At 49.0% G+C, this 26,687-nt stretch overlaps 1 protein-coding gene across 2 annotated transcripts; it reads left to right on the top strand.

Annotated features, from left to right (window-relative positions):
• The first annotated feature begins 105 nt into the window (after positions 1–105).
• Positions 106–22,801, top strand: THOC5 (THO complex subunit 5). Of its 2 annotated transcripts, none has more exons than XM_083717217.1 (20): positions 106–195; positions 1,822–1,936; positions 2,801–2,944; positions 3,600–3,713; positions 4,710–4,807; positions 5,217–5,363; positions 6,690–6,804; positions 7,801–7,933; positions 8,246–8,323; positions 9,846–9,886; positions 10,863–10,962; positions 11,686–11,794; positions 15,243–15,344; positions 15,432–15,528; positions 16,511–16,625; positions 18,072–18,175; positions 19,513–19,600; positions 20,342–20,457; positions 20,682–20,872; positions 22,515–22,801. In XM_083717217.1, the coding sequence occupies exons 2-20, from the start codon at positions 1,841–1,843 to the stop codon at positions 22,576–22,578; spliced, it is 2,052 nt and encodes a 683-aa protein (XP_083573343.1). In that variant the 5' UTR covers positions 106–195; positions 1,822–1,840; the 3' UTR covers positions 22,579–22,801. The 2 variants fall into 2 exon arrangements, with proteins under 2 accessions (XP_083573343.1, XP_083573344.1); XM_083717218.1 differs by having other exon boundaries at positions 191–440.
• Positions 22,802–26,687: the final 3,886 nt, after the last annotated feature.

Consider the following 26,687-nt stretch of genomic DNA (forward strand, 5'->3'; position numbering starts at 1 on the left):
AGCAGAAGAAGCTGCTCCCTCCTTTCCTGTAAGTATCCGCGAGGCGCCACTAGGGGGCGGAAGAGAGAGAGAGGGGGGGAAACTCTGTGCCGACGCTCTAGTCGTTTCGCCGGCGACCGGCTTGCTTTGCCCGCGCTTCCGGTTCGGTGCTTCCGGTTGGGCTCTGAGGCTTTGTGGAAGAAGGAGGATCAATCGGTGAGAGCCGGATGGCGGGAGGGGGGAGGGGAGGGCGCGTGACCGTCGGTTAACGGCTTACCTCTTTCTTCCCTTCTGCCCTCTGAGGGTGGGGTTGCCGCTGCTAATACCCCCCTCCCTCTCCAAACCAGATCAGGAGGCGGGGAGGGCGAGGAGAATTCGGGGGGGGGGGGCTTTTAGCCCCGGGAGGTATTCGTTTTCTGGGCAAGGGCTCAGCCTCTTGGTACTTGTGGCGGCTGCTGCAGGTGAGAGCCCCTCTGAGCATGTGCAAACATCCAAGGGCCTCTAAGCATTATTCTCTTATAGTGAACAAGAATGGGGAGGGAAGAGGGTCATTACAGTGGTACCTCGGGTTACAGACGCTTCAGGTTAAAGACGCTTCAGGTTACAGACTCCGCTAACCCAGAAATAGTACCTCAGGTTAAGAACTTTGCTTCAGGATGAGAACAGAAATTGCGCAGCGGCGGCAGCAGGAGGCCCCATTAGTTAAAGTGGTGTCTCAGGTTAAGAACAGTTTCAGGTTAAGAACGGACATCCAGAACGAATTAAGTTCTTAACCCGAGGTACCACTGTATTATTGTTGTCAATTGCCATTATTTAATATATATAAGGGTTTAACCCACAGCGCCTAGGACTTGCCGATCAGATGGTCGGTGGTTCGAATCCCCACAACAGGGTGAGCTCCGGTTGCTCGGTCCCTGCTCCTGCCAACCCAGCAGTTCAAAAGCATGTCAAAGTGCAAGTAGATAAATAGGTACCACTCTGGCAAGAAGGTAAAGCGTTTCCGTGTGCTGCTCTGGTTCGCCAGAAGCAGCTTAGTCATGCTGGCCACATGACCCGGAAGCTGTATGCCGGCTCCCTTGGCCAGTCAAGCGAGATGAGCTCCGCAACCCCAAATTTGGTCACGACTGGACCTAATGGTCAGGGGTCCCTTTACCTTTACCTATCCCGCTTTTCTCCCAAGCTGTAGGGGTTCAAGTCGGCTAACAACATTTTTTTTAAAAAACAAACCATTATGAAATACAGATTAATTGTATTTTAAAAGTTGCCATTGTGGTTGAAAGGTAATAAGGCCTGGGACCCCTCTTGACTTCCGGGTTTTGTTTTATTGATCAAATTTCTTTATCCTCCCTTCCTCCTAAAGGAGCCCAAAGAGTTAAGTGCAACATAGGGTGTTTATTGTATACAAAAAAAAAAAAAAAAGCTTTGAATTTGGTACATGTAGCGACTGGGATAAAAAGTCCCACTTTAGATGGCTTGTTGGGTGAGGAAAGTCTTCAGTAGGTGCCAAAAAGAAAACAAGGGAGGCATCAGGGGTGGGGATTTGAAAGGGTAGGGACCACCATGCTGAAGACCCGGTTCCTACATTATATGGTTTTGGATCTCCTGTTATGATGTTATATGCAGAATGACTTTTCTTGCAGTCACCTCTCTTTCAGCATATTTTTATGTCCAGGGGTAAATCTGAATGGTTCTGGGTGATTTAAAATAATAAAGGAATCGTCCTTCGGTAGTCACAGGTACACTTTTCGCATTGCCTTGGAGAGTGATTGATATTAAAGTAGATTTTACTTGAGTCTGTGTGAGATTAACTGATCCCTCTGCCCCCTTTTCATGGGTTTTCAGATTCTCATGTTTTAAGAAAATGTCGTCAGACTCCAGTAAGAAACGGAAGCCGAAGGTCATCCGGACAGATGGAGGCCCATCGGAAGGCAAGAGGGGCAGGCCAGACACTGATCAGGTAGTTTCATTGTAACAGAGTTACTTGTGGTCTTCTTAGATGCTGTTTTGAAAAGCAGAGTGGTTTGGAGGTATGTCTGTAAAAGATGCTCTAGACTAGCCCTTGGGGTTACTGTATTTTAACTGCCAGGTTTTGACTAGTAACTGATTATGTCCTGGTGAACTCAAAAGTGTGGGCATTTACTGTAAAGTGTGTCAGGAATAAAAGGGGGAGGGAGTCTCAAAGCGAGCCTGCCCAATTTGTGACCCACAGAGCCTTAACACAGCCCACCAACCATGCATGGGAATCTGCGTGGGGTTCAGTCAAGCCCCCTGGTTTTGCTGCCTGCCCAAATGGGCAGATGTTTCCAGACATAGAAAATTATATCTTCACCAAATTCCATTCTCGGAGTGTAGCAGGCTTGTGTGCTGCAGGTTTTTGGGCATAATTTAACATTTTTTACTGCTTCAAAATTAATATAACTCCCAAGTACCATCTGAAGGAGCCTTTTAGCGACTAGGATGCTGTGATGCCCCTAGTGTAGCGCTACCTCTCCTTTCCTTGAAAACAGATTCTCAGAGGGGGTGCTGAGAAATGCTTAGCCGGTGTTCTCACTTTTCGCTCTTAGGCTGTGGAAGGCTGTACTCAAACTTAAACTTACTTTCTCCTTGAGCTTTAATGCGGCATGGTCTCAGAAACAAGATAAACTGGAAGGGTGATGATGGAGTTTACAGTTCCAGGATTATTTTTGCCTACCTTTATATTCTGCTTTCAAGAGTGACCAGAGATGCTACAGAGAGCCCTTTGTATAATATACCATGCCTTCCCTTCTGAAGAGGAGAGAACTTCCAAGAGTCTAGCTTCCATCTCTGTTCCCATTTGCAGGATGCCAAATATTACAGCGAAGAGGCTGAGATGGACCTGCGGGACCCCAACAAAGATTATGAACTTTACAAAGAGACCTGCCAGGACCTCCAGAGGCTTATGGCGGAAATCCAGGAGCTGAAGAGCAAAGGCAACAAAGACAGTGTAAGGCAGGGGTGGGGAACCATATGTGCCCCCGACCTATCTGTGTGGCCCTTGGACTCTCCCCAACCACGCACACACTCCACTAGCCTTGCTTCAGGTGTATTTGCCTGGCTGGGATGTCTCCTTCAACTCTGAAACTGACTTTTGTGTGCCTGTATGGAAGGTAGAGAGAGGAGTGTGTGAGTGTGAGCAGAAAAAAGCTTAATGTACAAGGGTAAAACTACATTAGCCACCCCACTCACATTCGCCTGTAACCCTGCCAAGTATGGGCATGTGGCCCTGGGAAGGGAGTCCAACCATCTGGCTAAAAATATTTTTCCTACCCCTGTCAATGCATTCTAATGTGACCGGGGGCTGGGGGGTGTAGATAAACCCTAGCAAAATTTAGATATTTGAAAGAGGGAAGGATAAGCCTGGCAGATTTAGGGGGCAAGGGAGTTAGGTACACAATTGGGTCCTGGGCTGTAGTCTGAAGGCACATGAGATTCCCACCTTGCTGAGGCTAGGCAGGTCTGGGGCAGTGCCTAGATGGATGAAGACCGGGGAAACCTCACAGAAACCACCTTGGGTTCCATGATGGTGTAAGGAAGGCGGGATATAAAGGTAAGGACCGTCCTAATCAGCTTCCTCTTTCCCCCCTCTCTCTGCCTTTCAGGCTTCCGAGATTGAGGAGCGTCGCATCCAGAGCTGTGTCCACTTCATGACCCTGAAGAAACTCAACCGTTTGGCTCACATCCGGTTAAAGAAGGGAAGGGATCAAACCCACGAGGTACGGTTGAGTCCAGAGAACCAGGGAAGGGTTACAGGATCTTGGATGGTCGGATCATTAGATGCAGCAGCACCGAAGCTTGCTCCACATCTTGAAACCCTCCCCCTCATTGGACACGTACTCTCATACAAGGCAGTTCTAGGGAAGATTTTTCAGACCCACCTTATTTTTGTGATTGTTAGTTGCTTTAAACTGTTTTGAATATTGTGTTTTAATGTTGCAACCCACTCTTGGACTTGAGGGTGAATGGCGGGGAATTGATGATGATGATGATGATACAGCCTATACGTTACAAGATAGTAAATTTTTAGATTTTTTTTGTCACCCCACCTTTTCACTCCTACTTGTGTGTTGGGCTGAACATTCAAATCCAAGTGAGAAGGACAGAGATAGGAGAATACCCATTATTTTGGACTGATGGAGCTAACATATTTTCTTTATAAAGAAGAGAGATTGTATTGGTATTGATACGCAATACTGTTTTCTGACAACATGGCTTTCTGTGTTTTCTTAAAACACACTTCCCCATGGGGTAAAACGAAATTTGTTGTTTTGTATGCTTTGCATATGTAAATCAGGGGTGGGGGACATCAGACTCGGGGCCAAATGTAGCCCTTCAGGACTCTCCCCAGGCCACGTACCCTCCTGAACTTTGCCTCTCCCAGACCTTACTTCCCTCCCCTGAGTGATGGGATGGAATGTGTCTTCAAACTCTGATCATGCCTCTTGTATGCGTGTTGAGTATGTGTATAGAAACCAGCCTACTATACAAAATAAAATTTGCATTTGTTGCTCCGCCCACTTTTGTCTCTGGCCCTGCCCACCACTGGCAGGTGGCCTCTGGAAGGTTGCCCACATGAGCATGTGGATCTCAGTTCAGTTTCACTAACTAGCCACTTTTTTGAGATCGCATCATCAGCCGTGTGTCTCAGTCGCACCAACTTGATTTTTCACTTCCTTGCCTTGTAATGATTTCACTCTGTGCTCTGTTAACAGGCAAAGCAGAAAGTGGATGCTTATCACCTGCAGCTCCAAAATCTGCTGTACGAAGTCATGCACCTGCAGAAGGAGATCACAAAATGCCTGGAATTTAAGTAAGCAGCTTTAAAAATAGGATGTGACTGGAGGGTGGAGAAGCCCCCAAAAGTTAGCTAGTAGACTAATGTGGCTTCAAACCTTGTGCCAATTTTGTTTTGTTCCCCTCAAGTGCTGTTGGCCATCCTTTTTGTCAAAAATGCAGCCTCCAAATTCTTCCAGTATTTCATTATTACAAGCCTGGCCATTTGAAGAAAAAAAAAAGCTTTTAGAAGTTTGAACTGTAAGTTAGCCTTATCTAGTTGGTCTGCACAACTTTGATAAGCCCATTCCAAGGCCCAACTTGAGAGCTGTCACTGAACTGCAGCTAGCTCAGTCTTGCGGTCCTTGGGCTACATGTGACCTTGGATACAGAGGAAGGTCCCTCCCCCCCCCTTATTTATCTTTCTCCTGGTCCCCTTCCTTCAGGTCTAAGCATGAGGAGATTGAGCTGGTGAGCGTGGAGGAGTTTTACAAGGAGGCCCCTGCAGAAATCAGCAAGCCGGAGATTACGCTCGCCGATCCCCACCAGCAGACGCTCTCCCGCCTCGACTGGGAGCTGGAGCAGCGCAAGCGGTGAGCAGGATAGCCCAGCAGCTGCTAGGTGGCTTTGAGCAAGCTTACGGTTCTCCTCCCTTTCCTTCCACTCTGCAGTATCGGTCCTTCTAATAGTGAACTCAGGCAGTGAGAGCCAAGAGGGATTGCAGCCAGAACGGGGCTAATGAAAGCAAGAAGCAAATAATAATAATAATAATAATAATAATAATAATAATAATAATTTATTTGTTTATACCCCGCCCATCTGGCCGGGTTTCCCCAGTCACTCTGGGCGGCTCACAGCAGAATAATAATAAAGTGATAAAACATCAAACATTAAAAACTTCCCTAAACGGGGCTGCCTTCAGATGTCTTCTAAAAGTCAGATAATTGTTTCTTTCCTTGACATCTGATGGGAGGGCGTTCCACAGGGCATTCCACCACTACCAAGAAGGCTCTTCCTGGTTCCCTGTAACCTCACTTCTCGGAGGGAGGGAACAGCCAGAAGGCCCTCGGAGCTGGACATCGGTGTCCGGGCTGAACAATGGGGGTGGAGATGCTTCTTCAGGTATACTGGGCCAAGGCCGTTTAGGACTTTAAAGGTCAGCACCAACACTTTGAATTGTGCTCGGAAATGTACTGGGAGCCAGTGAAGATCCTTTAGGACCAGTGTTATATGGTCTCGGCAGCCACTCCTGGTCACCCGTCTAGCTGCCGCATTCTGGATTACTTGTAGTTTCCGGGTCACCTTCAAAGGTAGCCCCACGTAGAGCACATTGCAGTAGTCCAAGCAGGAGATAACCAAAGCATGCACCACTCTGGCAAGACAGTCTGTGATGTTGGCATGCTTGCAGGGGCAGGGGACCTTGCATTTTAAAGACTGCCAGAAAATGAACAGACCTGGAAATCTAGAAGAGTGGTCCCATAGTGTTCCAAGTTTAGAAATATTACGAGAGGAGGACTTGAGGAAGAAGGGCTGAAATGTCAGTGGTAGAGCTTCTTCTCTGCATGCAGATGATCCTAGGGTCAGTTCCACAGCATCTCCAGGTAGGGCTGTGAGAGCCGTTTGCATGAAACCCTGGAGCGCCCCCTGCCAGATGGATAATTTCAGCTTGTTTTGATAGTTTGAGCGCCCTGAATGCAGAAGGCCCCAGATTCAGTCCTCCAGGTAGAGATCCCATCCTGAAATTCTGGAAGCCACTGCCAGTCAGTGTAGACAATACTGAACTAGATGGACCATTGATCTGAGTCACTATAAGGCAGCTTTCTGTGTTCCCAGACTTTGTGTGTGTCCCCCTTTCTGCCTCCTCTACTTTCTCTGGACACATTGTCGCTTGTTAGTAACTGTGAATCTCTTACGTGCAGGCTGGCAGAGAAGTACAAAGAAAGTCTGGCAAACAAAGAGAAGATCCTGAAAGAGATAGAAGTGAAGAAGGAGTACCTCAGTAACCTCCAGCCTCGGCTCAACAGCATCATGCAGGTATGCTGTGGGTCAGGCTTTTAAAAAGAATTGCTTTAGGAGTTCTCAGCAGGAGGTTAAGAAACCCACATACCCTGTTGGTGCAGCATGGGAGAGGCCCTCAATACAGAACCAAACCATTGATTAGAGAGCTGGTGCGGGATGTCGCTGGACTACATCTCCCATAATTCTCAGCTTATTGGCCATGCTTGGCTGGGGGGTTGGGAGTCCTACAGCCTCTGGAGGGCCACAGATTCCCATCCCTGCTGCAGAGAAGGAAAACCTGAATATATATGAGCGGTTTTTAGTAAGAACAGATTCTGGGTAGAACTTTTTTCACAAGCCCCACTGACACTGTCAGAGACGGTTGCCTTTCCCTCTCCTTCAGTATGCTGGTTATTTTGCTACTACTGCAATTACTATTATTATTTATGACAGGGTTGGCTAAGCTGCAGGCCTCCTGAGGTTGTTGGAGCCACCAGACGTTTCACACGCCAGTGGTGGGTGGGGCAACATATGTAATTTCTCCGCTTTGTACAGAAGCTCAGTTTCTGCACATTCTCTCCCACATTCCACTCCGTCCTCCAACCAGGCAAGAAAGAGGCGTGATCATAGTTCAAGGACACAGCCCAGCCAGGCCAAAAATACTTGAGGAGGGTTCAAGACAAGGGCCCGTGAGGGGTGTGGACTGGGGAAGAGTCCCAAGGCCCAGATAGAGTCCTGGAGGAGGGGTGTCCTGAACCTGCAGTTCCCCACTCCTAGGATAAAAGAACTAGAGCAGCTTCAAGAGGTGTCGGGGCTACATCAAATGAGACAGGGGGGCCACATCAGGCCCCTGGGTGACAGGTTCCTGCCCCTTGTGCATCAAAACATAATATACCTAATAATGAAAGGGCACATACTGACAACGTAGCGTAGTAAAAACAGCATCTTTGGGGGCATTTTGGTGCCAACCTGCTCTCAAACCACAGAATTATAGCTCCCATTTTTTCCCCTCTCGGTCCTCTTTCCTACCAGGCTTCGCTCCCTGTCCAGGAGTACCTTTCCATGCCTTTTGATCAGGTTCACAAGCAGTATGAGACGGCCAGGCATCTCCCGCCACCCCTCTATGTGCTCTTTGTCCAAGCCAGTGCCTACGGCCAGGCCTGTGGTAAGTTATTATTTCAAGGTAGCTGAGCTTTGAAGGGGAGCAGAGGTGTCAAATTTCACAGCTCCTTGCAGAAAGCATGACATTATCTGAAGACTGTCACGTTGTTGTGTCATTCCCCCCCCCCCTTAATCTGATCCCTGGCTCCCCTGAGTCTGCAGGGTTGGGGAAGAATGAGAGAGAGAGAGACAAACACAGAGAGCAGAGCTGCCCAAAACCCAATGAAGCATCTGCATTTGAGAACCTTGTTGCTTTACAGAGTTTGTGGGAGTCATCTTTGGGGAGGTGTGGCTAATGACATCATCTCCTTCACAGACAAGAAGCTGGCTGTGGCTATCGAAGGCAACGTGGAGGAAGCCAAAGCTCTCTGCAAACCTCCAGAGGACTCTCAGGGTGAGTGAGGGTCCATAAGCTGCCTTCACTTGCTGTGAATGGCTCTTCAGCTGAGCATGTCCTTTGCTTCCATAAGGTTCCAGGTTCAGGAGCTCCAGCGAAAGGATTCCCACTTACCTGGGCTGGGAAATGTCCTGGAGAGCAGCAGCCAGTTGGCATAGACCAGCCTTCTTTGGCTTGGCACACTCCAGGACTACAATTCCTGGCATCCCCATTTGCCATGCTGGCTGGGTCTGACAGAAGTTGTTCTGCCCCAGACTGGTGCCCTCCAAAAGTTGCTAGCCTGAAACTCCCATCAACCCCTACCAACATCGCCCGAAGATTAAGGCTAACGGGGAGTTGTAGTCTTGACAAGGGCCGCAAAATATGGGTGGCCCACTGGCAGCTTGCATGTTAAAACTGAGCTCAAAGCTAACCAAAACTGTTAATCCTGTAAAGAGGAAATTAGGAGATTCTGTCCTGCAGTGTTAACGTGTCTATGCTGGATGTTGTATGGGATGCCCTGGCTGCAGTTGGATAAACATGCTCCATAACTGGGGAGGCATTGCTGCTTCATTGTTGGAGCATAAGAGAAGCCCTGGTTCTGGTCAAAGGCCCACCTAGTCCAACATCCTGTCTTCACAGTAGCCAAACAGCTGCCCCAGCACAAAGCCCACATAGTGGACCTATGTGGAGCAACTGGTATTCAGAGGCATACCGTATTTTTCGCTCCATAAGACGCACCTAGTTTTTAGAGGAGGAAAACAAGAAAAAAAAAATATTCTGAACAAAACAGTGGATGTATGATTTTTGTGGTGCATGCTGCGGCCACAGACATGTGATTTGACAGTGAGTTTGGGGTAGCCCAATGCAAAAATCCTGAGGATCCATGTGGATCCGTGCTTTGTAACCACGTTTTTGCGTCTTATGGAGCGAAAAATATGGTACTTCCTCTGCTGGCAGAGGTGAAATATAGCCATCATGGTTTGTGGCCATCGACAGCCTCTTTCTCCGTGCATTTATTATTCTTATTAAATTTCTATATCACCCTTCATCTGAAGGTCATGGTGGTTTACAATATAAAAAAGCACAAAAATGCATGCTATAATAACAAACAAAGGACACAGATTGTTTAATCGGCCAAAGGCCTGGGAGAGGATGAATGTTTTGCCTGGCGCCTAAAGATAAGTAACAATAGGGCCAGGCAAGCCTCCCTGGGGAGAGCATCCTATAAGATGAGAGCCACCACAGAAAAGGCCCATTCTCGTGTGCCGCCCCCTGGGCCTCTCGTGGAGGAGGCACACGAAGCAGCACCTTGGGTGATGATTGCAGGGTCTGTGTTGGTTCATAAGGGGAGAGGCGGTCCTTCCTTTTAAAGCCATCCAAGTTGGCCGCCATCACTAAAGGATCTGTTGCACTTGTGTCCTGCTTGTTTGCTTTCCACAGGCATCTGGTTGGGCACTGTGAGAACAGAATGCTAGGTTAAATAGGTCTTTGTCCTGATGCAGCCAGGCTCTTAGCAATCATTTATTTGGATTCACAGATGATGAGAGTGACTCAGATGCCGAGGAGGAGCAGACCACGGTAAGAGCTCCACCTTCCCACTGTGCTATGAAATCGCAGGGAGGGGAGGGATGTTGTGGGGAGATGTCTCCTTCTGCCTTGAAACTGGTATGCCATGTGCCATTAGACCTTTCTTTCATGTCTAGTGTGCCTTATCATTCACCCACCCCATCCCCATTAAAAATCATAAGTGAAGGGGCTTTCCTGTGTGCCATTCCCATGTAACGAAGTGAGGGGAAACAGACATACTGGGACTTGGTGATGCACTTACCAACAGACCATCTCCTTCGGTCATCTGCATTATCATTTCCTTTTGGCTCTCCCTGGCGCTCACTTGGGAGGGGCTGCAGGAAGGAGCATAGCTCAGTGGTAGAGCATCTACTTTGCCTGCAGAAGGTCTCACATTCTATCTCCAGCCTCTCCAGGTAAGGCTGGGAAAAGACTCCCTGTCTGAAAACCTGGAGAAGCACTGATAATACTGAGCTAGGTGGGCTGATGGTCTGACTTTGTATACTCAAGAGCTGCAGTTCAGTGGTGGAGCATCTGACTTGCATACAGAAGGTCGCTAGTTTAATTCCCGGAATCTCCAGGTAGGGGCGTGAGAGAGCCCTACCTTAAACTGCAGACAACCACTGCCAGTCTATGTAGGTGATAATAAGCTAGATCAGGGGTCAGCAACCTTTTTCAGAGGTGGGCCGGTCCACCGTCCCTCAGACGTGTTGGGTTTAGAATTTTGAAACGGGGCTTATTCAGAATGGGGCAACAGCCCCTTCGAAAGGAAAATGGAAATATTGGGGGGTACCAATGACTGCACTTGTGCCTCCCTGCTGCCCATCTCACGCTTGCACGTCAAGCACAAGGGCAGGAGAGGGAGCAGCAGCCCAGAGTGCAACAGGTGTGGTTCAAAGCCACAGCAAACAAAGTGCAGACTTGCAGGGGAAGCTCGTTGGGAGAGAGGAGGCAGGAATGTGTTGTGATTCTCCCTTCCCCACTCTAGAAGCGTCGTCGCCCAACCTTAGGGGTGCAGCTGGATGACAAGCGGAAGGAAATGCTCAAGAGGCACCCACTGTCCGTCACCGTCGACCTGAAATGCAAAGGTACGTGAGAGAGCAAAGCGGCTCATCTGTTGGTGCCCCTAAACTGGGGCTCTTTCCCTTCTCTGGAAGTTAGGGGTGAATGAATATTTCAATTTCCATATCAGTTAGTTGTTCATTTTTCCGGTCTTAGGGTGGTCCCCGACATCTCCTCAGCAGCTTGCGATTTTTTGATCACACACAACACACTTTCACCAAACAATTGTAATCGTTTTCCTGCGCCTTTCTCCTAATATTCAAGCAACTTTGACTTAGAGGAAGTTTTGCATGTTACTTTCACTAAAACATGGCTTTTTAATACACGCTTTCCTTCCATGCATTTTTGTACACATTTCTTTGGTTGGAGAACGGCAAGCAAGGAGTGTTTTCTGAGTTGAAGGACATATTTACAGCCAGGCAAAAGAACGCTCAAGGAGAGTATGAAGTAGGGCCAGGGAGGGCCATTGCATGTGGAGAAGGGTTGTGGCTTAGGAGAGGGAGACTTCGAGGGCTAGACAGGTAGAGAGTCCTGGTGGGCCATATTCAGCCCGCAAGCCTGAGGTTCTCCATGTATTATAGCTAGTGAGTTCCAACAGGTAAGGGAACAGTTCACTGACCCCCATCCTCTCGCAGTGGTTTAAACACAACTGGAAGTTGTTGCTCTCTCCTTTCTCTCTCTGCACCTTCCCTGCTCGACAAATTGCCTTCTCCCTTCCTAAACCCCTGGCATTGGCTGTGTCATTGCAGATGGCAGCCTCCTCCTCCTCACCTTCTACTATCTGATGAACCTCAACGTCATGACAACGAAAGCCAAGGTGACGGCAGCTGCGGAGATGTCCATGCCCATCAGTGCCGGGTGAGCTTCGCAGGGGGTGGCGAGGGGACAGGCTGTCGCTGATGGATCCCAGGTGCCAAGGGTAGGATCAGCTGGGAAATTATTTCATGGGGTGTTGGCAAGCTGTTGTGGCTCCTGGCAGAATTCTACTTTGCCTGGTGGGTGGTGGTTGTTGTTGTTTAACCCCTGAAGAAAAAGGAGAGATTCCAGTGCAGTCTTTCTGAGATGTGGAAGGTTTGTGAGTGTTTTCTGCGTACCCTCTTCCTGCAGCACCTGGCAAAGAGGTACCTCATTTTGGGACTTGAGAAGCAAAGTTAACCTGACTTAGGTTGTTGGTCCATCTTGATCAGGGGTGGGCAGACGTTCGGCAATTTGGATCTACTAGAACCCCAAGTTCTGCCAACCACAGCCAGGTAGAAAAGGTGGCTGTGTTCTCCTTTCACTGTTGGGGGCAGTATGCTGGGGATCACTACACAGCTCCTACCTGCGGGGTTCCCAGAAGAGGCATCTGGTTGGCCACTGTGAGAACAGGAGCCCCTTTGGCCTGATCAAGCAGCCAGTCACTTCCTGTGTTCTTTGCAGGACAGAGAACTTCTGAGCCTAGGGATTTGTTTTCCTTATGAGAACTGAACTAAACCAACACAAAGGAAGATTGCAAAGCCTTTGCAAATCTCTCCCTCACTTTACTTTTAGGTCCCCAGACCTTAAAGGGAGGGGGGGACAAAAGCTTTTGCAAGTCTCCTTCCCCTTCCAGATTGGGTCGAAACTATGGAACTCGCTGCCACAGGAAGCAGCGATGACCACCAACCTAGATGTCTTTAAAACCAGATTAGGCAAATTCATGGAGGAGAGGGCTATCCATGGCAACTATCCACATTGGCCGTGTTATGCCTCCTCTCTTGAAGGCATAATTGCTTCTGTTGGAAACCACAGGAGGGGAGAGTGCTCTTGTGCTTCGAATCCTGTTTGCAGGTTTCCCACAGGTATCTGGTGGGCCACTGTGAGAACAGCAGACTTATGGCTGCGCCCACCTGTCACATTTGGCCCCGCGTGGCAGATACGGCTTTGGCCTGTGGAGCGAAAAGGGTTCTCCACCCATGCTCTGTGCTCACTATATAGGTTACAGTGCAGAAGCATCAACAGACTCACGTCTCTTGCTCTACGCAGGCAAAACCATTTGTTAACCTTGGGTCTTGTTAAATTGTCCACTTAACTGTACAGAAGGCAGCACCTTGAAACAAGCAGGCACAGTTGCTGTCCTGCATTGGAGTCGGCTAGCGTACACAAGCGTGAATTTTAACGGCGCCACAATTTGAAGAATTATGGAGTAACAAAGAGAACAGGTATGAGCTTTCGTGTGCATGCACACTTCTTCAGATACCAAGACAGATACTCTTCAGATACTCCCTGGGTATCTGAAGAAGTGTGCATGCACACAAAAGCTCATACCAAGAACTAACTTAGTTGGTCTTTAAGGTGCTACTGGAAGGAATTTTTTTGTTTTGACTATGGCAGACCAACACGGCTACCTATCTGTAAAGAGAACAGGATTTGTCAGCTGCTGTTCTCAAATACTGAAGATTTGAGTCTTCTGATCTGTGTAATGGAGCGGTGGGCCTCCCGTTAAACCACGATCAGCCAGAACCTCAGGCCTAAAAATTCCCCAGCCTGAACTTTCCCATCTAACTTGGCAGAACTTGGCTTTCTGCCTTACACTGCAATACGTTGTTTGGGGCAGCGCAAAAGATGGGCACTGCAATAAAGTTGCACCAGGGGGCGCTGTGGGCACACAAGTTTGCAGAGTCACTTGCATGTCGCTTGTAGTCATTGCAGTTATATATCCCCTCTTGGGCCTCATTCGCCCCTAAAGAGCGGAGAGACTTTAGCGGAAAAGACAAGATCTGTCTCTGATCTCTTAATTTATCTTGGCAGCGAGACAGGGAGGAGCCTGATGAGAGAGGAGCATTCCTATGGGTCAGATAGCAGGGGGAAAACCAACAAATGGACCTATGTGTCTCTGGTGCTCTGTTGAGTTGGCGAGGATAAATTAGGGGCTGATCGCATCTCGTCTCCCTGTCTCATTTAATTACTCTCTGGCAGACTAATCGCTTCCTCTCCCTGTCGCTGAGTCTCTCTCTCTGCTGAGACTGCTTCCTCCTATTCCTCTCCCTTCCCTCTGCTGCTCTGTGAGTTGCCTCACCTCTCAGGGAGTGGAGCTTTTAATCCCTTTGGAGTTGTGTGTGTTGGGGTGTGCGTGGAAATCTGGCTTGGAAGCACAGCTGCCAAAATAGGCTTGGGAAAAGCAGCTTGCTCTTTCCCCTGCAGTAGCCTGCTACACACGTGTCTAACATTAACTTTAGTTAAAGCTGAGAGGTTCGGCAGAGCATCACTTAAACCTTTGTTTATTGCACGCACGCACACACTCCCAATTAAGGCAGTTTTAACAGTGGAAAAAGAGGAGGTGATGTTGGGGGGGGGGTGTATATGTGCCAGGGCAATTATTCATCTTTGGACACTTCTGCTGTTAATTCCCGGTGGCAGCCTTCAGTAACCTGACTTCCTGCTTGGCTAACTACCCTGATTCTTAAAGTCGCTGATAAGTATGAATGCTATGATCTGATTATGTTCCTGCCTAAACACAGGGTCCTCGGTCGCCCTCATTATCTGTGTTTGATGTGACTTTTCAGTCTAATCTGCTGCTGATCAGAGAACCCGTTTACTTCTGTCGGCAGCATTTGAGAGAAACGGTGGGAGCTGTGGGGACTGCCTGCATTCAACTCTAAAAGGGGAGGGGAATATTTATATGATCTGAAGAGAATGCAGAGTATGCCTGCATACAACTCTAGAGTCATCACTGCAAGATGACAGTCTGTGGCCCATTTAGAAAGGGGGACAGCGCAGACGACAGGAATGGATGCAAAATGGAGTTTCAAAAGATCTGAGTGACATCAGAATGTTCCAGTGGGTGAGGGGAGGAGAACACAGACACACACAACAGAGGTCCCTGCAGATCTCCTGCGGAATTCCCATGGCAACGCAGCAGAAGTAAACTTGCACAGAATCTTAGAGTCGTTCATATGGGGAGATTTTTCTTTGGCAGATCCAACTTAGATAGAAATGAAACACAGTCGCACAAGAGCCCATCTAGTCCAGTATCCTGTTCTCACAGTGGCCTCCCCCTCCTGTGGTTCCCAGAACCTGGTATTCAGAAGTATTGCTGCTGTCTCCGACCATGGAGGCAGAGCCTACTCATAGTGGTTAGTAGTGATCAATAGCCTTGCCCCTCCTCCTTGAATTTGCCCAATCCTCTTTTAACAGCACGTAAGGTTGGTGGCTGTTGCTTCCTCCGGCGGGAGCAAGTTCCGTAGTTCAACTCTGCTGTGTGAAGAATGACTTTTTCCTATCTTTGCTGGATCTTCCAACAAAGAAGATCCTGAATTTCACATCGCTTGTTCCTATTTCTTTCTAGAGACTTGCTGTGCCCCGACACCCTCCTGAGCTGCCTGTATCCTGGAGATCACGGAAAGAGGACTCCAAACCCCGCCAACCAGTTCCAGTTTGATAAAGTCGGGTAAGCTGGTAATGGACAGAGGTGCTTGCCTTGTAGGCCTCTCCTTCATGGCTTCTCACCTGCGCCCTCCCGCCTTGTGTCTTCCAGGATCGTGTCCCTGAGCGACTACGTTGCAGAACTGGGACACCCTTACCTGTGGGTGCAGAAGTTGGGGGGCCTGCATTTCCCCAAGGATCAGCCCCAGGTAGGTGCAGAGCTGCCTCTGAACAATGGGGAAGACGCAGCCCAAATCTCGATAGGCAGCCTTTGCCGGCACTGCTGGACCAGGCTCTCCAAATTGCAAACGGAGCGAGCATTTGCTTGCGGGCAGGTGAATGAAGATGCACTGAGGGGTTTACGGGGGACATGGCTACTAGCTGTGATGGCTGCACTCTGCCTCTGCAGCTGGAGGCAGTAATGCTTCCAAACACCAGTTGCTGGAAACTGCAAGGAGGGGAGAGAGCTCTTTTGCTCGGATCCTGCTTACAGGCCTCCTATTGGGGCATCTGGTTGGCCACAGTGAGAGCAGGATGCATGGGCATAGCCAGGATTTATCTTAGGTGGGTCAGGTTTTATGTTGGGTTGGGACAGAACTGAGTTCTCTGAGACGCAATTGGTCAGTTAAGTATTTTTATTTATTTACTTGTTTTAGGGGGAGCAGCTGCACCCCCCCCCCCCGGCTATGCCCATGGCAGGGTGCCTGACTAGATGGGCCATTGGTCTGATCCAGCATGGCTCTTCTTATGGAAGTGTGTGTGTGTGTGTGTGTGTGTGTGTGTGTGTAAATTTGTGCATGTTTAGGTGGTTCCAAACCATAAGAGCAGAGTCCCAGGGCAGTGGAAGGAGGACTCAGCAAGTATCCTTAGGATAGCTCAGCTGATTAGAACATGTTGCTGATGACACCAAGGTTGCAGGTTCAATCCCCATATGGGACAGGGATTGGGCTAGATGATTGCTTCTATGACTTTATCCACCATTCTCTCGTCTGTCAGCATAAGGACGAGTTTTAATGTTGTGCACAGAGGAATCTGGATGATATAGGGGCCTCAGCTTTTTTATCTCGGATGAGGCTGTGCAAGGAAACAGGTTGCAGCTGTGAGAGAATCCAATCTGGTCAAGCCTGCCCAGTTTCCTGGCTCTTCAGTGGTGTGGAGGTAACACCACTTTTGCCTTTATCCCATTTGCAGAATCCTGTGATTGCCGATAACTCGCTGAGTGCTAGCCACATGGAGAGGACCATGAAATTGCTCAAGATGAGGCTGGAGTCCCGCCTTGCTCTACACAAGCAGTTTGCTTCCCTTGGTAAATCCCAGCTGCTCTGCTTCTTCCCCCAGTAGTGACACTCTGGATTCCACCAATCACACACACTCTGAGCATCAGATGCCCCCCACCCTCAGGCCTGGGACTCATTTCAACTTACAAAGTTGGAGGCAGAATGTTCCTTCATACAACAAACAAATAATCCCTGCACAAGAAAACCTAGCATGTCAGGAAGATGTAGCTAGAGTCCCATTTCCTCTGACACTGCTAGTTTTCTAGGTGCAGGGATTTTTATTTTGTATGGAGAATCACATCATGAGAACCCCCTACCTGTAATCTGAGGTGGCAGTCTCCCAGATGCAAATCTGCCACCTCCAGGCCTAACTACATCTAACTTAAAAAGCATTTTTGCTTGCTTAGAAGCAGCTAAATTGTTTCATTTATGAACAAGCAGCTGTGGGAGCCCCATGGCAATGGCATGGACAGTGGGGGAATTTTAAGTAATTATTCTCCACATGCCTGTTTCCTTGACAAAAATCACCCCCTGGAAGCTGCTGTAGTAGCTCCTTGGGGGGGGGGGGGGGAATTAACAAAAGCTTTGAGAGGCAATTTTTGGCAGGGAGATGGTGTAGAGGGGGTTCATCCAGATTGCGTCCCTTCCACACATTCTCCCCGCTGACTTTCTCCAAAATTGTAAAGTTTTGAAGCTACAATAGAAGGGGAAAGGAAACACCATCAACTTCATAGACAGTTAAAATATCCCACTGATCTTGACTTGAACATATAAATTAATATACACAGTCCATGTGTCCAAATAGGTGTCCCGGGTGTGATTGACAATTATCAGCTATACATTGAAATGTAGCTAGGACATTGGAATCTTCAGAGCACTGAGTAGAATGGTGTGAACACTGAACCTCTCTAAAGAAAAAGTTCTAAAAGTTGGTGGCTAGCCCAAGGTCCAGATCGGGCTCACCAAGCTACAGGAATTGACTGGCCAGTTCCCACAGTCCTATCTCCTTTGTGGGATCAGACCACGATCTCCCTAACTCAGCATTCTTGGCAAGAGTCCTAGCAACCAACAGATATTCAGCGGCTCACTGGGAATTAGCCGAGGGATCCTGCAGTACATCTTCTGCTTGTCACTGATTGAGACAATCTTGGTCAAACACTGCCTTTGCAGCTTCCAAGCACCTCTCTGTTTTTTCCACTTCCATCTCCGATGGAGCAAGCTTTGTGCTAATTTATCACTCATCAGCATGTTGGTCCTATCACCAGGTGTTACCTGTCAGAACTCTTTTGAGCCTTCAGAGGTTTAGAACCTTTTTGGCTTAACCATATATGACAGGAACCTAAAGCCACAATTGTCCAGCGGCCAGATTTGCCCTTCGAGCTGCCACTTCTGAACATAACACGTTGACCTTGCTAGGGAAAGGGGACTCTCTTGGATCATATTTATGTTTTTTTTTCCCCCATCTTGGGCTTCAGAGCATGGCATTCTGCCGGTCTCTAGCGAGTGCCAGCATCTCTTTCCGGCAAAGATTGTGTCGCGGTTGGTGAAGTGGACAGCGCTCACGTACGAGGATTACCTGGTAAGTGGAGTCTTGTGAGAAAGAACCTGCTAAACCAGCCTCCCCCAATCTGGTGCCCGCCAGCTGTTCTGGACTGTCTGGGACTTGATGGGGAGCTGAGGCCAAAAACAGCTGTGCTGGCTGGGGTGTAGTCCAAAACCACTGGGCGGGAAAGGCTGCCCTGAAATACTTGATTTGAGCTGGGAGGGAGGGAATCAAAAAAGCCCATTTAATGTTGTTTGAATGCTACATCTGAGAATGCTTCCTGCTTTGCTTGAAAATCATATATGTGTGCATGCTGCTTAAGAATAGCCATGTGGAGGGAGAGGCAATTACAGCTTTACTCAGTTTGGTTGGTATTGTATCTATTACAGTGGTACCTCGGGTTACAGACGCTTCAGGTTACAGATGCTTCAGGTTACAGACTCCGCTAATCCAGAAATAGTACCTTGGGTTAAGAACTTTGCTTCAGGATGAGAACAGAAATCGTGCTCTGGCGGCATGGCAGCAGCAGGAGGCCCCATTAGCTAAAGTGGTGCTTCAGGTTAAGAACAGTTTCAGGTTAAGAACGGACCTCCAGAACGAATTAAGTACGTAACCAGAGGTACCACTGTATTGTTATCATTATGTCAGGGGCTGGACTGAGAGTAATGGTGGAGGCCGCCCCCTGCTCCTGCAATTCCCAGAGAAGAGGAAGACAGTATAGGTTTACAACAGTGGTTTGCAGAAGGTCACAGTTCAGAGGTTGTAGAGGGGAGAAGCTGGGAATATTGGAAGAGGAGCAGGAAGAAGAAGCAGCACCAGGGGAGAGACAGCTGACAGACTCAGTGTCGTTAGAAAGCATTCCAGACCACCACCCCTCTCCCCGAACCCGGCAGGCATTGAGAGTAGGAGAATAGAAAGCTCAGAGGCAGAAAGCACCAGTGTAGGGATCAGCCAGTGTAGGGATGGCATATAATAGCAGAGACGGATGGGGTGGGACTTTACTCGGAGCAACGCCATTATCCGAGAAACGGCATTTGTACGTCTCTCTCTGAATATTGAATAAAATACCTTGTTAAGAGCTTCTTGTCTTTCCATTACTGGCAGCCTGCCATAAGGGAGGGGGATCAGATTCCCTGAAGCCTGACAGGTTATTACTATTTTAATGAAGCAAAAAGTTTTTGGAAGTGGAATGCTTATTCTTGCTTTTCCATCTCACACCGCTGGCCTCAGCTGCCTGCTTTCTGCACTGCGTGTCGATCTGAGCCGTCTGATCTGTGCTTGTGTTGTAAAGAGACTCCATTGTGTGTGGATACGCAGCGTCCCTACCTCTGTAGACCCAGCTCACCGCCCGCTTCTCCCTCTTCCCACTGCAGGAGCTGTCCTACACAAAAGATGTCGTCGAGGCCGGTTTGGCCGAGGACACGCACCTGTACTACATGGCCCTGATAGAAAGAGGAACAGGTGGGTGATTCTCTTTCTCCTGTGTTTCCCCACCGCAAGCAGGCTTGAGAAGAAGGCATGGCTGTCATCAGAGGTGTGGACCATTAGAGTCACAAGAGCCCTGCTGGGTCAGGGCAGCAGCCCACCTAGTTCACCATCATCCTCTTCTCAACAGCAGCCAACCAGATTGCCTGCGGGAAACCCACAAGTAGGATTTGAGCACGAGACCCCTATCCCCTCCTGTGGTTTCTTGTAGCTGAAACGTATTTGCCTCCAGCCGCAGGGGCAGAGCATATCCACAGTGGCTGTGCTCTGTCTCCACGGTTGGAGGCAGTAATACTTCAGATTAACAGTTGCTGGAAGCCACTGTTTTCATTCTGGGAGCCGCATTCCCTTGTGTGCAGTTTTCCAGGGGCTGCTTGGTGATCAAGGCAAAGAGAACGACGAGTAAAGCTGTGGGTTACCTTAGTTCAGTGGCCAGGTTCGTTGTGCATGCCTTCATTTTTTTGCGTTTACTCATAAACCAAGAGCGGCTAGAAATTTTGACTATTCCATGATGATGATGATGATGATGATGATGATAATTTATTATTTGTACCCCGCCCATCTGGCTGGGTTTCTCCAGCCACTCTGGGCGGCTTCCAACAAGGACCAAAAATACACTAAAATGTCACACATTAAAAGCTTCCCTGAACAGGGCTGCCTTCAGATGTAATAATAATAATTATGATGACATTCCATTCCATTCCCTTCTGTGATTAGCCAAGCTGCAGGCAGCGGTGGTGCTGAACCCAGGCTACTCCTCCATGCCTCCCATCTTCAGCCTGTGCCTGAACTGGAAAGGGGAGAAGACCAACAGCAACGACGACAACATCCGGGTACAGTGCTGGGCCCAAACCCAGGGAAGAGGACTCTCAACCAGGGAGCCTATGGCCCACCAACTCCCATCTGACCCAGCTTGCATGGTCAATGATCAGGGATGATGGGAGTTCCATCTGGGGAGTCGCAAGTTCCCCATCCCTGATACAGGACATGGCTGGGCAATCACCGAGGGACCCCTTTTCAACTTCTCCTTCTCTCTCCCTTCTCTGGTTCTCCTCAGGCCATGGAGAGCGAGGTCTCTGTTTACTACAAAGAGCTGTACGGTCCCAAGCCAGGCTACCAGCTCCTGACCAACCAGCTGCAGCGCTTGTGTGTTGTCCTGGATGTCTACCTAGAGACGGAGACCCACGACAACAGTGTGGAGGGGCCCAAGGAGTTTCCGCAGGAGAAAATGTGTCTGCGCCTCGTCAGGTAAGGAGCAGGCCTTGTGTGTGTCTCATTGTCCAATTTCGGGGAATCTGCTTCCTCCCCCATGGCAGTAAATAAGATGATCAAATGAAAGGAAGTCTTACCAGTTAGATTCTTTAATAATCACAGTGAGAGAGAAAAGAACACGTCTCCTAGAAATGACGGTGCCCCCAATTAAGGCTCACTCCCCCCCTTCCGTCCCTATTAATCTACGTCACTCCTACGTCTTGTAATCTGAGCTTGTACCCTCTACACTTTGTGTTCTAACACTTTCTAAGCTCTCCATGTCTTTGGAGAAGGGGGGGGGGGAGTGAATGCTGTCCAGAAACTGTGGATCTGTTAACTCTCTCCCAGTTCTTCTTCTCCTAGCTGTTCCTCATCCAGTATTTCCAAGCTTCTGCCTTCTGAACTATGCCCCTCTGCAGACCCCTGTTCCAAATCTATATTGTCCTCCTGCTCTTGGGGAGATTCAGGGGAAGGGGGTGACTCCCACCATTCTTCCTCAGTGCAGTCCTTCTCAGCACAGTCCCTGACACTTGTACTATGGCACATCTGAAGCAGAGTAGCCAGACTGGGGGAGGGGGGGGCATTGTGCACTTTCAGAAGATGCCCAGGTTTTGGCCAGTCTCCAGGTGAAAGAACCTCCGTAGCTGTGAGTGAGCAACTTAATGCCTGAAACACTGGAGAGCTGTTGCCAGTCAGTGTAGACACTACTGAGGTAGATTGGCAGCTTCCATACAAGACGGCTTCATTGTGCACCTTGTGCAGAAAACTGTGGTTTTCTTTTAAGTGGCTGTGACCTACATGGGGCTTTGTTTTTCTCTCTATCCCCTCCCCACCAATCAAAAAATTTGGCACACCTTGTTCCTGCTGTCTCTTCCTTCCCTCGCCGCCCTTTATCTTTTCCCGCCTTGTACAGCTATGAGCCTTACTTGGCATTTCTACTCATGCTTCTAGAGGGCTCATCTTGCCTCTTCCTGTTCCAGCGGGGAGGAAGAATGAGCTCTATCTCTAGCAGGAAGCTGTTCATTCCCCTGGATTTTGGCACTTTCATCTCGTCTCCAGTGCCTTCTGGGAGCTGTCTCCCGTTTTTCATCTCCTGCCACGGCGCTTTCTGATTTTTTGCACCCACAACGCGACTGGGGTTCTGCCTGCCTCCTTTCAAGCTCCTCTGTGCTTTAACAAAGGCAGTCGAAAGGAGCAAGGAAGAGTATGCTGTGAGACAGCCAGAGGCCGCAGTATTTTTGTTTCTTTTCACAAAGGCAGAAGTGTGTGTAAATCTGCTCAAATAAAAAGGAGAGTGTGGAGGTCAGGTATCTGTGGGCAGCTGGTGTGATCAATGAATGTTGTGGAGTTTCCTGGTTCTGCACACTTTCCTGGTTCTGTACTGGTTGTTTGAAAGGAGACTTTCATGAGGGCTCAGGCAATCCCTGAGGTACCCTGGACCTAAGTTGTTCAGGTAAAATTCTTGATTATCTTCCTCTGTTACATCCAGCAGATCTCTACAAAGGTACTAGCGTGACTTTCTAAACGGCCCTTTCATCACGATCCTGATATAGGAGCCACAGATTTTTTGAAAGCATTTGATGATAAAGAGCTGTCCTGCAATAGCTGTTGATATTCTGGAATCTCTCTTCTTTCTTAGGGGCCCCAGTCGGATGAAGCCTTTCAAGTTCAACCATCCTCAGGGTTTCTTCAGCCATCGCTGACTCCTCTGCAGCTGGGATCCTCCCTCCAGGCAGCTCGATGCAAGGAGAAAGAGAGAAGAGGAGAATTGTTGCCCTCTGGGATTCTTGGTTGGCACAGTTCCAGCTTCATCCTGCCGATGACTTTCACCAGAGATTTCTGCCCACCTCTGGTTTTATCCATTCCATTCTATCTGTAGCGGGGATCGTTTTAAAATATTAAATTGAGTGTGTGCTTTTACAAGTTTTGTTTTGTCATACATGTGTCTCTCCTGTTGTGCAGAGAACCAAAGGCAGCTAACTGAAACAGAGGGTAAGGAATCTGTTTGACCCTGGCAACATCAGCACAGACTTTCTGGCTGCACACAGAAGCAGTACCAATCAACGGCAAAGGCCCATAAGTGTGCCTCATAAGTGGTTTAAGAACCATGTAACTTCTGCGCGGGCAAATGGGGTGTCTTGTTTTGCTACAGCCGCATTATTATTATTATTATTATTATTATTATTAGAATTTATATAATGCCCTATACCCAGAGGTCTCAGGACGGTTCACAGAAAATATCAACATAAAAACCACAATATATATATAATCAAAATAAAAACAACAACCCAATAACCACCCTGAAAAAGAGCCACATTTTTAAAAGGGCATAGGATGTCAATCAGATCAACCAAAGGCCTGGTTAAAAATGAGCGTTTTTGCCTGGTGCCTAAAGGTGAATAATGAAGGCGCCAGGCGAACTTCCCTGGAGAGAGCATTCCACAGATGGGGAGCCACTGCAGAGAAGGCCTGTTCTCGTGTTGCCGCCCTCCGCACCTCTCAGGGTCCGGGCAGGTTCATATGGAAAGAGGCGGTCCTTGAGGTATTGTGGTCCTGAGCAGTTTAAGACTGTATAGGTCAAAACCAGCACTTTAATTGGGCCCGGAACCTAATTGGTAGCCAGTGCAGTTGGAGCAGGATCGTTGTAATATGCTCAAACTGTCTTGCTCAGTTGCCTGGCCGCTGAGTTCTGTACTAGCTGAAGTTTCTGAACCGTCTTCAGAGGCAGCCGTACTTATAATGCATTGCAGTAATCTTAACTTGAGATTACCAGGGCATGGACAACAGTAGTTAGACTATCCTTGTCCAGATTGGGGTGTAGCTAGGCCACCAGCCGAAGCTGATGGAAGGCACTCCGGGCCACTTAGGCCACCTGAGCCTCGAGCCACAGCAAGGGATCCAGGAGCAGTCCCAAGCTACGAACCTGCTCCTTCAGAGGAAGGGTAACTCCATCAAAAACAGGCAACCTCCCACCCATCTGCTCTAGAGAACCACCCACTAACTGTGCCCCAGTCTTATCTGGATTGAGCTTCAGTTTGTTGGCTCTCATCCAGTCCATTACCCAGGCAAGGTGCATCCGTCTTGGAAGCTGAAGCTGTCGCTTTCCTCGCACCTGCATAGGAAAGGTGTCTTGTACAAAACGACTCTCGACCCCCCCCCCATGCTGCTCAGATCCCTGCCACACTTTTTGAAAACGGAACACAGAGATTTGAAGCTGCCAGGATCTGTGCCAGAGACTGGCTTGCACCAAATTGCAGTTGCAACTGAGACTCAGAGCGGATAGCCTGGCTTGATTGGGGCTGAAAAGCCGGGTCCCTGCTGCGGGGAGAGATGTAATTGAGTTTGCTGAGGCTAGAACTACTGTTGGCAAGCGCAAGGACCTCTTGTTCAAATCTTCCCCGGCTTCCTTGGGGGAAGCTGACGGGGCCTGGGGCGGGTTGGTCTCCGTTTCCACCTTCAGAAAACTGCCTTCCTGGCTTCATCTTTCTGCCAAGTCAGCTGGCTCCCTGCCGCCCAAACGCAAGGATGCCGAGAAGAGAGGACTGCATTGCAGCTTCCATTAGGTGCCTATTTTTAGCCTCGGCGTCTGACTTGCTTCTTTACCCGCAGAAAAGGGAGCTCTGGAGGATGGGATGTGGGCACATAGCTAGGAAGAAGGAGCTGCATGAAATCATAAGGGGGAGAGAGCTATGGGGAAGGGCTCTGGGGCTCTGGGAGAGTGCCGGAACCAGGCCTCCATCCACGGTCCAGATGCTGTGAAAAGGCGGGCATGTTTGCTACATTGCTGTGCCCACCCCAGCCTGTATCAAAGGACCTGGGAGAGAACCAGCCCTCCCCAAGCTGGTACCCACGTGTCATTTTGGATTGCAGCATCAAAAGCCCGCCCTAGACATGCTCAGATTTTTCCAGGTTGCTTCACCTTCCTGTTTGTTGATCCCCATGAAGCTGCTTGTGGTAGCCATCTTCCGTGGATCAATGGGGACTTCTTACTCTCTGTAAGAGAGTTTAGCGATTGAGCATGCCCTCATGAGCCAATCCTCTGGCTAGGCATATGGGCCCCGTAAGTTGGCATTCAACCCAACATGCCTTGGATACCCTGAACTGTCTAAACTAGATGTGGGGAACCTTTGGTTTTCCAGATGTTGCTGGAACTACAGATGTAGTTCAGCAACATCTGGAAGGCCAAAAGTTCCCTGCACCTGATATAAGAGGAACTAAAGACCATGCTTATTTTGGTGCAGACTTCAGCCCCCAAGGGGTCACTGTTGGGCAAGCACACCTGTATCAGATATGCCCTCTGGGGGTCCACTTCTGGCTGTTAACAGTGGAGGATTTGCCTAAATCTTGGAAGCAAGTAGGGCCCCTGTACACCCAAAGCATTACTCGGGTGTAATAATTCACTTTTAGCTCAGTTTTCTCTCTGGCTCAGGGTGGTCCAGCTGTTTATACCAAGTAGGCTGCAAAAGTACTTCACACAGAACGCTGCACACTGCCTTATCATGTGGAGTGCGGGGAGCGAGACCAAAATCTGACACCTCCTACGGCCCTCGGACTGTCTTCCCAAAGCCAGGTTTTGAGAAGGTGGCATAAAGCTCTGGCAGAGTCCTGGAGCCTTCCCACCTCCTTCCTAAAGCTGAGAAAGTGCTAACTAGGCTTTGAGGAGGAGATAGGAAGACTCTAGGACAGGGGTCAGCAAGGTTTATCTTGCCTGGGATTTTCGGTGTCTACCCATGTTCAGATGCAATTTTCGGGGCCGTGGAAGTGAGTCCCCGTGCCCCGCGCCGGTTTAGCACAGCACGCAAGCAGGCAGCTCAGTTCGGGGGCGGCTTGGGGGCTGGTCAAATGACCTCTGCGGGCCACTTCTGGCCCATGGGCCTTAGGTTGCTGACCCCTGCTCTAGGACCCTGTCAGGGCCCTCATGCCTCTTACCATATAAACCTACATAGACTCAGGTCATCTTTCTGAGGCCGTTCTTTGTGCGCTGCCTCCAGGCCTTTTCTGCAGTGGCTCCCCATTTGGGGAACGCTCTCCCCAGGGAGATTCGTTCATTATACACCTTTAGTTGCCAGGATAAAAAGGTTCCTCTTCAACCAGGCCTTTGGCTGATTGACATCCAATGCCTTTTTTAAAAGTGGCCGGGGTGGGTGGGTTATTGTGTTGTTTTTGTTTTTATTTGTATTATGTATCTTGTGATTTTATGTTGTAACTGCCCTGAGACCTGCGGGTATAGGGTGGTATACAAACAACAACAACCCATTCAAGAACCCTACTGAGTGACCTTGGGCCTGTCACAATCTCTCAGCCTAACCTATCTCACAGGGTTGTTGTGAGGCTTAAATGGGGAAGGGGAGAACCACAAGTCACCTTGAATTCCCTGGAGGTAAGATGGGCTAGAAATGGAAGCACTGCAGCAATCTGACCCAAGCTACCTGTCTCCAGGCAGGCAGAGGGCGGCGCTGCCTATCACTGGCTCTGGCTGTGCCTACTTTTGATCTTTCTGCTTTCTGATCTCTCCCCATCGCCTGATCCTTTTAGCTGGAGGCTTGGACCAGGAGCCCTTCCGCACGCAAACCACCAGAGCCACTCAGTGAGATGTTGTGTTATGAAATGACATTGGCAGAGGACACTTGTGGTCGGGAACAAGGAGAACGCTTTGCATCTCTCTCTCCTGATGACTCCTATGTATATCCAATTAGCTTTCCTTTTTGATGTTTGGTCTTCAGACGCCTTTCCAATTCCTGCCGCCGCCAAGAATTGTTTTGAATTGGCCCTCGCTAATTAATGTAAAGCAACTGTGCAGATATTTTCTCTC

The sequence above is a fragment of the Podarcis gaigeae genome (assembly GCF_964106915.1).
Source record: "Podarcis gaigeae genome assembly, chromosome: 16".
NCBI classification, from domain to species: Eukaryota; Metazoa; Chordata; class Lepidosauria; order Squamata; family Lacertidae; genus Podarcis; species Podarcis gaigeae.

Excerpts from the sequence above, each read along its gene's own strand:
- THOC5 (XM_083717217.1), top strand. The coding sequence starts at position 1,841 with ATGTCGTCAGACTCCAGTAAGAAACGGAAGCCGAAGGTCATCCGGACA. Across the intron at positions 4,808-5,216 it reads ACAAAATGCCTGGAATTTAA|GTCTAAGCATGAGGAGATTG; the intron begins GTAAGCAGCTTT and ends CCCTTCCTTCAG. Across the intron at positions 7,934-8,245 it reads TGCCTACGGCCAGGCCTGTG|ACAAGAAGCTGGCTGTGGCT; the intron begins GTAAGTTATTAT and ends TCTCCTTCACAG.